This window comes from Vulpes lagopus, chromosome X (genome assembly GCF_018345385.1).
Source record: "Vulpes lagopus strain Blue_001 chromosome X, ASM1834538v1, whole genome shotgun sequence".
In the NCBI taxonomy this organism is placed as follows: Eukaryota; Metazoa; Chordata; class Mammalia; order Carnivora; family Canidae; genus Vulpes; species Vulpes lagopus.
In genome coordinates, this window is record NC_054848.1 from 26,552,794 (window position 1) to 26,568,123 (window position 15,330).

General features: G+C 40.4%; 1 protein-coding gene across 8 annotated transcripts in view; it reads right to left on the bottom strand.

The window, feature by feature from the left end:
- The window catches only part of DMD (dystrophin), a 2,057,113-nt gene that overhangs the window by 194,476 nt on the left and 1,847,307 nt on the right, over positions 1–15,330 (bottom strand). For all 8 annotated transcript variants that reach the window (XM_041741334.1, XM_041741335.1, XM_041741332.1 and 5 more), the window contains one exon: positions 10,921–10,981. In XM_041741334.1, coding sequence (XP_041597268.1) covers positions 10,921–10,981 — 61 coding nt within the window. The remainder of the gene's footprint in view (positions 1–10,920; positions 10,982–15,330) is intronic.

Genomic DNA, 15,330 nt, shown 5'->3' on the forward strand with positions numbered 1-15,330 from the left:
CTTGGCCTCTCCTGCTCCATCTAGAGTTCATTCTTTTTTGGTGGGATTTTTTTGAGGTGGGGCAGAAAAGTTCTGTGGTACTGATATAAGTAAGAGGGAGGAAAAAAGCATTAAACTGGCCTTATATCTGAGAAAGCACTTCTATTTCTAGGTTAGTATAGGGTGACTATATATTCAGACAGAGATTTTTCTTAAACTACAGGAAATTAAGTTATTCTTTATCTTTGAAAACATTAATTTCCCCCACTGGTTTGGTGATTTTAAGTTATTATAGGAGAAAATATACAAGATACCTCTTCCCCACCATGTAGTTATGATAATAAAAACCCTAGAGATAACACTCGGCAATAAGGTGAGATCTTCTACATGTAATACATACATAGGCTGACCCAATGCTCAATGCCTGGAGAAGCCACAACCTATAGCCATAGGCTCTATGTGTTTACCTTATAAGACTAGAACTATAGGCCTAGGATTTATGGGAAAGATGGGACTTCCTTTGTTGCTGGAAGGAGGGAGGGTGTCAAATTCAAGGATGTGCTCTAGTGCTGAAAAGGCTCCTCAAGTGCGTCCTAGTCTACCTGAGTTGACCACGTCCAGACCTCTGAAAAGTCTTATAATTGGGAATATGAGAAACACATTCCATGACATCAATCAGGTTACTGTTTTAGCCATACCATCATCTTAGTGATGATGGAGGTGTCAGGCTATGACTCAGAAATTCTTTGCTTTCTCAGCTTCCATGGAGGTAGGATCAAGGTGGAGCAGGTATTTGCTTCATTTTATTTCTTTCTTCCCTTTATTGCCAAAAGTAACAAAGAGAAAATAAAGTGTCTATAAGAGCATAGTAGAAGAAGCTGTTTGGGCAGGTAAGCCAAGAAAAAACCACCAGTAATGCAGGGATGGCCTATAGAGGAGCACAGATGATGCCCAAGATGGCGGCCACACAGTGCTGGACAGGCTATGCTTGGTTACACTAGGGGCCAGTTTTTTTTTTAAGATTTTATTTATTTATTCATGAGAGACACAGAGAGAGAGACAGAGACACAGGCAGAGGGAGAAGCAGGCTCCATGCAGGGAGCCCGCCGTGGGACTCGATCCCAGGACTCCAGGATCACACCTCAGGCTGCAGGCGGCACTAAACCACTGCGCCACCGGGGCTGCCCTACGGGCCAGTTTTTAATCAACAATACTAGGAATCTGAAACAGCTGGGAGCAACAAATGAGATGTTTATGTTTACTCTTATTTTTAAAATCTCTCCCCCTTTATTCGATGTATTTTTCTTCCAACCCTCAACAGCCAGCCCTACCACTAAATATGTCTCCATTTGCATCCCTGTGTGTCCTGACTAAGCTGGCCTCTGCCCTCAGGGCCCAGAGACCACCTCCTCCCCAAATTTACCTTACCCAGGCAAGGAGCTCCAAGCAATTCTGATCCTCTGGAGCATGCATGTGGGCAGTAAGGCTAGGACTGTGGGAGTCCTAGACTGGGAGTAAGATGGGGGAAAGCCAGCTGATGTCATAGGGTTGGTGGGAAAGGTACAAAGCCATGTCATTATCAGCATGACTTAAGCCACCAACCTCTCTGAGTCTCAGCTATGTCCTCTTTACTGGATAATAATTGACAGTGTCATACTCATAAATGGGGAAGATACAGCTAGTCTATCACTTAACACTTAGTAGGCACACATTAAATTTGCTTTTTTAAAAAAACGATTAATTTATTTTGGAGAGAGATATATAGAGAGAGAGCATGTGAGGCTCAATCCCAAGACCCTGAGATCATGACCTGAGCTAAAATCAAGTCAGATGTTCAACTGACTGAGCTACCCAGGCACCCCTAAACTTGGTTTTTCATCCTATCTAGATTATATGGATTGTAACTTCACAGAAAGCTCAAATCCAAGGAAAAGGCAACAAACCTAAAGGAAACAACAACAAACAATTCCTTCTAAAACAACAAAGAAGCAAGTTAAAAAATTACTCTGCGTTATCTGACATGCATTGGCTTTGGGGACCAAGATGGATGTGGATAAGCTGAGAAAGAAAAAACAGAAAAAGCAATTGAAAATTTCAGAAGGAGCAGGAAAGCTTCTCTGTTTCATCCACCCGGGAGTTAATGATAACACAAAAGACGTGATCATTTGCTCAATGCTGACAGTGGGCTAAGCCTCATATAGGACCTGTTCTTAGGAGCTTTCCAGACTGCTGCTGAAAGCAGATAGTTTTCTTCTCTCTTGTGCAGGGGTTTTAAAATTTTGCAATGTGACAGCACTGATTTATAATGCACTCAATTTTTTAAAAGAATAAATTGCATGTGTGTGTGCACATGAACATTCTCCCAGAAAGAATTCCTTCTCTCTACCCACTGTTCCACTCCCAAGCTCCCCCCTCTTTACTCCCCCACCTCGCCCCCAATCCCCTGAAATGAAGGAGGGGAAGACTGAATGGGATTTGGAGTTTCCCCGGTGAGCAAGGGACATTTTCTGCAACCAGGTCAGTGTTCAAAGGACTAATGCTCTAAGGAAATTATCCATAGGGGAGAGGCAGTTCAAGGTTATTAAGTTATTTTCAAATGTTGTCTCGGCTGCTGCTGACCTTTGTGAAGGCAACAGGATGCTGCTTCCCAGGGGGAACAGGATAAGAAGCAATTAGAGAAGCCTAGGAGAAGCTCAGGAATGTTTGGGAATTCACACATACCCCACACTATGTGGGAACTCCAAAAATGAAAATAAACTAATTTGATCAAGGACATATTTGCATCCTAGAAAATATTCTAAACATGTAGCTAATACTGGATGTATCTGTGTGAGTGTTTTCCTACAAATCCAACCCTCAGTATCTAGTAGATGTCGATTAGACTTCAACTCGCTTTCAGAGAAGAGAAGGAAAGCCAATTAATATTCCTTATGGGCCAGAAAGTAGAATGGTTGTGAGGTTAAGCAAATTGTTCAAATGACAGTCAGAATATGATAAAGCTGGGCTTCAAACATAGATTTATCTGATGTGACAGCCCATGTTTTTTTTTTTTTCTACCACATGATTATGGAAGAAAGTGCTTGTTTAAGAATGTTAGAAAAAGAAAAGGAAGGAAGAACTGGAATGGTTTACTTTTCTTCTTTTAGGGAAACAGACCTAAATATATTTTATGCACACTCTCACATTCCCAAAAGTGCCACGAATGAGACAGGGGCCACTTATGCTATATCTGCGTAATATAATAGAGTTTTTGGCCTGTATTTAGCATTCTATTTTAGCTGCCTCGTACATTTGTATATGTATCCATGCTGCCAACTTTAAGCATTACACATAACATACAGAATGGTACAAAAATTGTCTTTAAAATAAAAACTTACCAATGCTATTCTCTTAAGATTCAGTGGCCACTAGATCCTGTATACAAACGCTTAGTGAACACAGTGGTTGATCAATTTAAAGCTCTACTGACCACTAGAAAACCAAAAGTAGGAAAAAAAAAAAAGACCTCAGTTCTATCGAAGCAAACAGCCAGAACTCAGAGTAATCTTAGGCATTAGCTAGCTCTGCTTCCTTATTGTTGATGGGGAAACTCAGTCCCAGATGGGCTCAGTTATAACCCAAATCATATTGTTGGATAAACACAGAACAGAATCGAGATCTCAGGATTTGGTATATACCATTCAGACTCACATGCTAAGGATTTTCTCCTAGGTACTGGCTATAGGAGACATGATTAACTCCATGAAAGTCTCAGCATGCTTTCTAATATTAAAGTTGATGTCTAGAGGATATAGGAGACCCATTCAGGCAGTACATCTAAATTGATACAAAGATGCTAGAAGATTTTCTGAAGGTAAAAGTAGTCAGCAAGATGTAAGGCATGTGGAACTACTAGTACGCATTTCTTCCTTTACTCAAGTATCTACCCAGCACGTGCTATAGCGGGAGGCTCTGTGCTACAAAAGAGACACAGAGCCTATCCTCACAGAGAATTATTTCAGTCAAAGTTATATGTTACAGCTTATGAAACTTTATATAAAGAAGGCTGTGAGATTTTTTTATGAGCCTTTAAGATGCAGAAGATACCAACGTTTTCATCTACCCACAAGGTCTACAAAACCAAAGGCCAGTCTCGGCACTCCACAACCCAGCGGTGTCGCATTCAATCTCTTGCAGTTAACATCTTAAACTGAGTTGTTTTCATGATTATATCATCAATTATTCATTACTGACTATTCCTTCATTGTGGTTCCAGAGCTTAATGAGACTCGGCTAATGTGACCTTTGGAACCATCAAACTGTGGAGGAGAAAGCCCAGCAGAGAAGGCTGACCTCTGGGTTATCTTTGTGTACTAAAGCCTTTTGAAAAGTCAGAGCACCAGGCTTTTGGCAGCGATTTCACAAATTTAATTACCCACAGATATTCACCAGTATCCTCAAAGATTGACAGCTGAAATTAGACAGCTGATTCTGTTACATCCATTGCTATTATCAATGGTGCTAAACAGTAAAGTAAAAAAAAAAGGTTTAATATTGTTTGTCCTTTATCCTGAGAAGATTGATGGCACAGTAAGAATTCTCAAGGGTGATCTGAAGATCCATTTTCATTCCTCTGGAAAACTGTTACAAACAATTTTTATTTCAAAGTCAATATTCATAAAATCAGAGAATGTCAGGGCTGGAAATGATATGTGGTATCATGTGATTCAGCCCTCTTGGATGACAGACAGAGAAACTGAGGGCCAGAGAATGTAAGCAATTCACCTGTGGTCAAATAGCTAGTTGAGAGGTACCTGGTTGGCTCAGTCGGTAGAGTGTGCAACTCTTGATCTTAGGGTTGTGAATTCGAGCCCCACATCGGGTGTACACATTACTTAAATAAAGTTTAAAAAAATAGCTAGTTGATAGCAAGGCTGAAATCAGACTTCAAGTCTTCTGATGCCCGGTCTATTTACTAGTTTCATAGAGCATATACCTCTGTCAATCTTAACCAATTTTTAAACTGAAGGTTGTTATCATTCCTAAAACAGTGAGGTATCAGGAATGAGACCTAGAGGAATAGTTTCTAAGTTGGATATCATAATCCAGTGTTCTTTAAAATAAGAGGCCATCTCATTCTCAGAAAATGTATCCACTGCAAACCAGCCGACACAGATACTTAGCACACTGGTCGCTGTTAACCCTGAGACATAGCTAACTGCTCCTTCCTCTCTCTCTAAATACAGGTACTGAAATAGTGATCAGTGACTCAAAGGAACAAATAAACTCACCCACACTTGAATCAGAGCAACTCCTGGCACAAATAATATGGAGCTGGAGCAAGAACAAGGGCAAGATATGCTTTCAGTGGGGTTGGAGGGGTGGTTTGGAATAAAAAAAAAAACTGCCCAGAAAGTAGTAATCAAGGCAATATGGTGCAGAGGAAGGTGCTGTCAAAACTCAGATGCTACTGGAGTTAGGAAGAATGGGCACTTACAATTAGAGCAAGATTCATCAGTTTAATTGAGAATAGACCAGCAGGATGCTAGAAGACACAAATACCAAAAGGTGAGTCTAGGCAGACACCATAATTCCATGCAGAGTGGCAAGGACTGGTGCTGGTGGAGCCACCATGAATGGCAGCCATGGACAATGGGAGATTCAGGACCTTAACCACCCATTTTGGTAGCAGACACAGCAACAATAATAAGAAATGTAGCCTGGAGCAACTGTGGGCTTCACTCAAGGAGGTTTCATATTGCATTTGGCTAAGCAGGAATCACCAGAAAGCTGGGAGTAACTCACAGGCAATTGGTGGCTGCAGAAACATGCCTGGGATTGAGGGTGGAGGCAAGGGCAGATCAAGGTCATTCGACAACATCTATAGCAACATATACAACATCCCAAATAACCCGCAGGCAAAGAGACACGCTCCTGTGGACACGAACTGCTTCCTGAGCATGGCATGTAAAGAAGGGCTGAACAGTTAGCGTGTTCCCCTGTTCAGTTAGCTGAACAGTTTTTGCTATCCTGTGGAGTGCTTCAGAGCTAGTGAGACAGGGAACCTGCTGAAATGCCTTCCTGGTGATGGAGGCAGCAGGTTGACTCCATTAGTGAAGGCCTTCCAGTTTTTAGCAACTGCAGCATCTTTGAAAGAGGAAAGGATCAGCTTGTCTGAAACCCAAAGTCTTCCTGAGGGCCAGCTGGCAGAAGCAGAAGGTCAAAGGCTTTAGCTGGTATTATAGAAAAGTATCAGCGCACCAACCTCTGGCCAGGACTAATATGGGTAGAACGAGCTATGATCTCAATTGGTTTCTCCATCTCCGCACCAATGGGAGATGGCAAAGAGTGTTTACTTTCCTCATGAGCCAGCAGAGAACACAGACAATGCTAATGAATTTAATAACCAATATTTGGGCTGCTTCAGTCACGACACCCCAAGGAAGATGTAACACAGCTGGAAGAGATCCCGGGCAAAGCAGCTAAGATGATCAAGGGGAAGACTTATCTTCCATTCAAGGACAGGCTAAGAGCCTAAAAAGGATTAGAATTTCTCGGACAGGGAAGATGAAAATTAAAAGGGGTTGTAAGGGGATGTGAGACTAAAGTCTACTTTGGGTAAATACCATTGTATTCGCTGAATTCCACAGCACTTAATTGGGGCCATCCCTTGAGGTCCAAAAATGTACACTGAAGAGAAATGGCAATATGCCTTTCTTTCTTCACACAAAAATCAGCAGATTGATGGAACTTATTCTTCCAAAGGCAAGGTTGAGGAGGAGAAGGGAAAAAGAAACCCCTGGATAAACTCAACATCAGCTGATTTATGATGCATTATTAGGAAATGTTCAGGATGCATCCTAATTTTTTAAATGAAAATTATTAGGTTAACCAATGAGCAGCCACTGGTGTCTGCATCTGGGACAGAGTGCTGGGCTGGTTGCCCTGCTGGTCTGACCCAGTGTACTATTTCTTATGCTCTTATTATGTCATCTATGCCAGAACATACTGCATGCAAGTTTGGGATTCCTAAATTCTTTTGACAGTCCAGAACACAGAAGAATAATTTTCTAACTCATTAAGAAAGCAAGAGAGTCCCAGCTCTTGGCTCCATTCGGTTTACCCATATGGGACTGTGCAACATAAAAAGGTGAAAGAAATCCTAACAGAATGCAGCAGCTGGTTAAAGGCTATTATATTGAAATTTTCATGAGTTTGACAGTAGGCCAAAAAACTACAAAATGGCAAAGAGTGGAAAAGGCAGTTGTAACAGGTTGAACATTGTTGGTGATTATTTTTTCAGGGGCAATGAAAGCTGTAATCAAATAACCTGAAAGAGATGCTGGCAGGAATAAGAGAGCCCCAAGGGAGAGAGAATATGAAAACTGTAACAATGATGAATGCTATGGACTAATAAACTAGACAAACATGTAGTTTGAAGTATCAAAATCAAGATTCTTAGCATCATATGAAAAGCTGGTGTCAGGATGCAGGCATAAATGCTGTCTGATTTGCAAGCTAGAGCAGAAGATGCTGCTAATAACATAACCTCAAGCACGAGTGTACAACTCAACAAATAACTGGAACGGGGTTACTGGTGCAGAAACCTCTAGTTATTTAGATGATCAGTTTATACCAGCATTGAAAATAAAAAATTATTAAGTATTAAAAAAAAAAAAGATCCAGAGGGGACACCTGGGTGGCAAAGGCAATTAAGTCAGCTTCTGACTTTTGGTCTCAGATCTGATCTCAGGGTCGTGAGATGGAGCCTTGAGCTGGGCTCCTAGCTCTAGCTCAGTGTGGAGTCGGCTTGGGTTTTTCTCTCACTCTGCCCCTCCCTCCCTGTGTACATGTGCAAGTGCTCTCTCTCCACCCAAAATAAATTTAAAAATCTTAAAAAAAGACCCAGAGAAGACATCTGGCTTTGCATCTGGCTTTGTGCCTAGAAATGTGTGCTTAAATCTCTTGAATGCAAGTCAAAACAAACAAGGTAACAAGGAGGAAGGACAGGGTGGGGACTGGTTGAAGTAATCTTATTATAAACTTATTAGCATTGTTATTTGTGGATAAATAAGGTATCTTGAATTACAAATGGCATTGGCCAGTGCATGAAGTCCACGGAACTTTGTACATCAAAGTAATCTGCTATGAAAAGAATCTTTTAGACAACAGTAATGTGTAATAATAAATCACAAATGACATTAGTCATCTGTTTGTTGACAATGTATATTTTCTGAACATGTGTTCTCCTTCCATTAGCTTAAAATTTTAGAGGTATAGTTGAGAAATTGTATAATCTAATTTCAAATAGATTATATTGTTTATTTATTTAAAAATATTTTACTTATTTATTTGAGAGCGAGAGAGCATAAACAAACACGGGGAGGGGCAGAGGGAGAAGCAGACTCTCCTGCTGAGTGGGGAGCCCAATGCGGGACTCGATCCCAGGACCCCGGGATCATGCCCTGAGCGGAAGGCAGATGCTCAACCGCTGAGCCATTCAGGTGTTCCATGGATTATAATTTTTAGAGATAAGTGATCTCCATAAATTTCAGGGTATTTGTGACAAGTTACATAATTCCTCATTCCTAGAAACTGATTACTTCAGAGGGTTTAAGGTCTCCAGACTCCCCTTTCTACTAATTTTTTCTGTCTGTTGCTCTAGGTCTCTTACCAGCAAATCAGGCAGAATGATAGTCCTAAATTAAACATCAAGATTTGAGCTCTTTACATAGGTACCTGGAGAAACTGGAGTAGGTTGAGGGAGCATATCTGCAGCTAATTAAACAATGGATAGAATTCCTATGATCTTTAAAAATAAGAATTGGTGTTAATGATCAAAATAAAGTATTTTAAAAATAAAGATAAACTTCTTGAAGAAAAGCTGAGATCTTAAGTTTTTGGATTTGGACAAGACCATTCAGCCAGTCACACTCATTGATTCTTAGAGCTACAAATGATCTTAGACATCACCTAGTCCAACTTATTTTATGAATGAGAAACTAAGGTCTGTATAGGTTAAGTGACTTGCCCAAGGCCACACAATCAACTCATGACAGAGTCAGGACCAGAACTCGTTTTCTTGTTTCCAGATCTGTGCCCTTATCAATACTGCCACCATGAGCTTCAGGTCTGTGAAAGAGCACTGGACAAAGGGGGGCAAAAAGAGAGGGTAGCTGCTCTCTGATTCCACCAAGGAGCAGCAAGACACTAGTTTGTGAAGGTGGTGGTGGGGAGGAACTACAGGTTTTCTCTAATTTGTCTCCTTTTTAATTTTTGGACTAAATTCATGTCCCTTGTCACACAGCAATGTCCTGGGATCTTTTGTAGTGAATGTAACATCAGGGAGAAGATGAATATCTAGGGAAAGAACACTGGGGGTGGGGTGGGGTGGGGTAGGGTGAACACTAGGAATCCCTGTGAGATATTTAATAAGCTCCAAAACAGGAATAACCTGGAGAATAATGGGTTGAAAGTGTTTTGGGTTCACAAGTGATCCTCCAACCTTGGCTACAAAAGAAGAGTCTTGATCTAGTAAAGACCATCTCTTTATCAGAAAGGAATTGGATAAAGTGAGAGCTTTATAAACAGGTTGAAGAAGCAGTAGGTTCCAAACATCTTAGAGATGAAAACTTGTGATGACTAAGAGACTGGAGATGACTGGGAGGAGACTGAATTAACTGTTCCACAAAATATACAGTGGATATAAAGTCATACAGTGCGTGTCTAAGTTAATTTATCATCTAATAATATAGGTGATTTAAATAGGTATTTAAAATACATAGAGTGAATGAATGATTTTCCAGAATAAAAACACTACAATACAATTTGAGAAGAAGAAAAATAAAAAGCAGGATCAAAGCAAACTGAAGGAGACTGCTTAAAGGTAAGAGATACCTTGTCTGGAAAACTTTAATAAGACAAAGCATTCCTAAAGGATGTGTCTCTACTTGAAAAGCCCAAAGAGTTCCCTCACTCCCATACTTCTGGGTTAACACAATTGAGGCACGCAATCTAATTTCTGGAGGACTGTGGTAATGAAGATCTAGGATGCTGATATTGCTTTAGAACTGAATTATGAAGAATTGATGGGCAGGGGAAGAACAGAAAGTGACCCAATAAAACATGGGGGGCCGGAACAATGGGAACACATGGAGTGTTTTTAGTTAGACTCATGGCAGAAGTGGGTTCAAAGACTTTAGCTGGTACTGAGGATTATTTCATGAAGCCGACTAAATTAAATTGTTGAGGCAGTGGATTTGATTGCACAATCAATGGGAAACTGTTAAGGTTCTGTCATGACTCCATATCCTCCCTCCTCTCTCTTCCACATTGACCTGATGTATCATAATTTGTATTTTACACGGCATCCCATGGAAGGTGCTTCTAAGCACCTGTATTCCTTTGACTGACATAAATGGCCTCCGAAAACAGTATCATTCTGTTGTGGTTATGTGAAAAGTGCTGAGTGCTCTGTATTGAGAATGAACACCTCAGCTCCACACATCCAGGCCTGCCGCGGACTGCCTTTCAGGTACATGAACTATTTATTCACCTAAAATGCTTTGTGTACATAGAGGAGCAGAAATCATCCATCTTTGCCAAAAAACAAATGTGGGCAAACCCCCAAATAAATGAAACTGTCCTTATAATTATTCACTCCCACTCTCAATAATATTACCTGCAGCTTTTTGTTCAATTGTGGAAAATCCACACCATCCCCCATCACAAAATACAACATATATGCTGCATTACACGGATTTTTCCTACGCAGCTCCCTATTGCATCGGCACATTTCCAGTGGTAATTTTAGCATGAGTTGACCAGCCAGGCTTCCTCAGGGAAGAAAGAACTAGGTACTATAGGCCAGGTTAACGTCACATCTCAGAAATACATTCATTTGCAAATACGCAGATTAGCCACAATAAATGCACCTTTGGGAATGTGAGGCTTTCAACTTACTTGATATAGTAGGGCACTTTGTTTGGTGAGATGGCTCTCTCCCAGGGACCCTGGACAGAAGCTGAAAGAAAAAAGAAAAGGCAAGGAGGTCAAGTTCACCACAAACAGGAAAGACAACATTAATCTCCAGAATTACAATTTTACAGTGATATTGGTCTGTTTGCTCAGTTGCCCATGAAGACAGGACGGATTAACCTGCTGTTTGGAAGTTTCTGTCCTAATCTAAGTGAAATTGAACTCATTCAGGCACAAAGATAAATGCAAAGGAAAAAGACCCGTTCCACCACTAAACCTATACAACAGATAAGAAACGGAATGAGTCGATTGACGGGTTTTCTCTTATGTGTCTCCATTGGGTGCTTTTCTTATAACACTTCCTGTTGCTACTTCTCAATATCTTTTACTATTTGATTGACTGGGTTTTATTAGTTTAGCAGCTGAAATATCCCTGCGTGATAGAGTTACATTCTAAGTTATTGAAGCTTAAGCACTACACTTATCATTCCGATATGCTCGTTTGAGTCTTTGTTTGGTTTAAACAGAATCCAATCTCATCGACTGATAATATGTTTAATTGGTGCCACAAAATATCAGCTGACCAGCCCGATCTTATTGGAAAAAGACAACCAAAAGTGAGAGAAGAGCACCTGATACCAGAGTGTAATAAAACTTTGGTGATGAGTAATGAGTCCTACAGGTGAAATTAAATTTCACATACTGGGAATTTGTTTTTTAACGACCATATTGTGTATTAGTCAAATCAATCATTTTTAAGTTGTGGTTTAAATACTTAAATTGTCTGAGGTTTTTCCTTTTCCAAAGATGAGCTCTAAAAACACCTTTTATGTACTGTTTAATCTGATGGATTTTTTTTCTTTCTTGAAGACAAAATAATCATGTTAGGATACACTATGCCATTTCCTCAACAATAAAATCTTCGTCCTGAAGAGAGTTTTTAAGAAACTGGAGTTTTAAGAGACAAAGAATATCATCGGGAATACAAACATAAGAAGCATGCTTATTAACATCTAGCAATTTTATGGGTATGTCCATTTTTTTCCTGGAATTTTCATCCTGCTTATAATTTGCAGCCCAGCTTATGCTGACCATTATTTCCTCCTATGAAAAGCTTCCTTCTAAATTAGTCTCACAGTAAATTCACTCCACAGTATATTGAGATGTAAGAAAACGTCAAAGCTAATATATCCTTGACTACACTGTATAATATGAAAGAACGGCTTCTAATAAAAGTTAACTTCACCCACTGCCAGACAATTTAAGAGTAATGAAACTACAGATTTCTTTGTTTTATACAGAGTAATAGAGGGATCGAATCACCCACCCTTCAACCAGACATGCTGCTTTGTACCTTGGTGATGTGTCATTTAAAAGATACAGGACATGGATTTGTATTTAGCCGCTAATTAGGCCTTTTCATTTTGGCAGACATATTTTTAATATGGGGAAAAAAGACATTTATCTGCTGTTTTGAAGTAGTCCTCGCTTTCAGTGTGGCTCTATTCCTACCACCTCTGCCTTTCTCATTATCTGCCCTACTCTCCTTTTGTCTGTTTTTCTTCACTAGGACACAGCCCTCTCACCCTGATGAAGTGAGAAAGGAAGTGAGATCTGATTTGAGAACTTAGGCTGCATTTCCTGACCTACCTGGGCAGAGTTGGATGTTATAGGAACTTAAAAACTCAAGCTTTCTCTAGGAGGAGACAGGATAGAGAGCCAGAAATCCTAGCTCCTGCCTACTCAGCACACCCCCTTCTTAAAACCATAGAATTGCAGAAGGAAAAAGAATTTCTGAGAGCATCTGGTCCAGCTCTCACCAGCTGTATTGCCAAGACTATGAACAGCTAAACTGAGAAACCACTGCTGTTCTTTCCTTAAAGGAGTCTATAGGCTGAAATCCACCATTTCTGTCATTATTCCTTTTCAGTTCTTTATCAGTCTAATGGTATAGAAATCATTTCTGATTTGGAGGATGCTGGGAATATCCTCTGATGGCAGAGGTGTCTGTTTGGATTTCCTATAATATACCTAGGTATCTGTCAGAAAGAAGTGGCCTTGGAAAGGTCTACTGGCTACCTAGTTGGCTCAAGGGAGGGGCTGGTGGCTTTGCCTGAATGGAGCAACCTTCAAGCAGAAAATGTAGCAAGAGACAGGAAACCCAGTGGTGCCCAGCTGAGCTAATGGGTAGACCTACATTGAATAGCTACAATTGCCTTTGCATTGTTAAGCATTAAAAGGGAAAAAATCCAATAAAATGCCAGCGGAATACTCAGAATATACTTAAACTGAATAGTTGAAAAGATTTAAAAAGAATATTCTAAGGGGATCCCTGGGTGGCGCAGTGGTTTGGCGCCTGCCTTTGGCCCAGGGCGCGATCCTGGAGACCTTGGATTGAATCCCACGTTGGGCTCCCGGTGCATGGAGCCTGCTTCTTGCTTCTCCCTCTGCTTGTGTCTCTGCCTCTCTCTCTCTGTGTGTGACTATCATAAATAAAAAAAAAAATTCTAAGTTCCAGATCAACATGAAACTGAGCATTTATAACTGTGGATCTCAATTGTTATTTTTCCATACAGAGTATATGAACTGTATATAAAACTTATTAGTTTTTTTGGACACCTGTGTGGCTCAGTGGTTGGACGTCTGCCTTCGGCCCAGGACGTGATCCTGGAGTCCCAGGATTGAGTCCCACATCGGACTCCCTGCATGGAGCCTGCTTCTCCCTCTGCTTGTGTCTCTGCCTCTCTCTCTCTCTCTGTCTCTCATGAATAAATAAATAAAATCTTAAAAAATTGTTAGTCTTTTAAAATAAGACAAGCCTTTTGTCTTTTTTTTAAATTAATTTTTATTGGTGTTCAATTCAATTTACCAACATACAGAAAAACACCCAGTGCTCATCCCGTCAAGTGTCCCCCTCAGTGCCCGTCACCCATTCCCCTCCAACACCCGCCCTCTTCCCCTTCCACCACCCCTAGTTCGTTTCCCCGAGTTAGGAGTCTTTATGTTCTGTCTCCCTTCCTGATATTTCCCAACATTTCTTTTCCCTTCCTTTATATTCCCTTTCACTATTATTCATATTCCCCAAATGAATGAGAACATACACTGTTTGTCCTTCTCCGATTGACTTATTTCACTCAGCATAATACCCTCCAGTTCCATCCACGTTGAAGCAAATGGTGGGTATTTGTCGTTTCTAATTGCTGAGTAATATTCCATTGTATACATAAACCACATCTTGTCTTTATGTGCAGCTATCAAATAAATCCAACGGTAAAGTTCAGTGAATTTTTTTGTGCTAGGCGATGTTTGTTCCCCCTTGGATTCACAGTTTACAAATGTACCTAAGCAATTGCTTTGCAGTCATCATTTGAAACCCTAAAATTTTCTACCAAAAAATTTTCTCGATGAAAAAAAAAAAAAAGAAGAAGAAAAGAAAAGGCAACTAACAATGGCCTTCCCCATTCTGCCCATCCCCTCGCCCCATCGCTGCCACAAACACACTGGACCTACTTGCTTTGGAAATAACACACAATCCAACTAACATTCTATGTAATTAGATTCAGTGCTCCTTCTCAAGAGACTGTTAAAAGGTTGTGGGCAATTTTGCTTGGGGCTGCCAGAGGATTCTGGTCTTGCACATATTCAAAAGTTGATCAAATATACGGTAACTCTTATAAGTGTGTCTGAGAATTATCATTTCATTTCTTGCAGGGGTGCCGACACCAACAACAGCTGTTTCTTATCTCAGTGTACCAGTGGAAGCTTGTCATCATTCACTAAGCTAGCCTAGGTACTAGACACACACATCTTTTATGCCTAGTGTGTCCATTTTTAGTAGCCCCATCAAAAGCAGATTTATTGGCAAGTAGTTTTTATATGACACGGTACTGTCCTTTGGTATTTTCTTATACAGATGTTTCTCTAACCACTACGTGTAAATCCAATGCAGCTTTGTCATTCAGATTCTTGAGTGTAAAAAGCATGCATTATCATACGGCACCAGCACCAGGGGGGATTGTCTACTGAATTTAAATAGCAAACTGCACGTGAGTTTATTCATTCCAAACCAACCTCTGAATTTCCCCTTGCGTTACAGATGCAGTATGTTATTAAGAGCAAGAAAGGGTAGCAGTTCTACCTTCAAATGCTTTTCTTCCCTCGAGGTGACAGGATTCAATACTGTGCCCAAGGTGGTTTTGAAAATCACAGAGGCCACACTATGTAGGTGAAGTTCTTATTTCAATCATTTTTTAATGCATGATGAACAGAATGTGCCAAGCGATGCACCCTGGTGTTAAGCCATATTTTAATCGACACAGAGGCCTAACCAGAAAATTAAAAAGAATACTAATGTTATTTAAACTGTGCCAGAAGAGCACTCTCTGGAATTCAGAC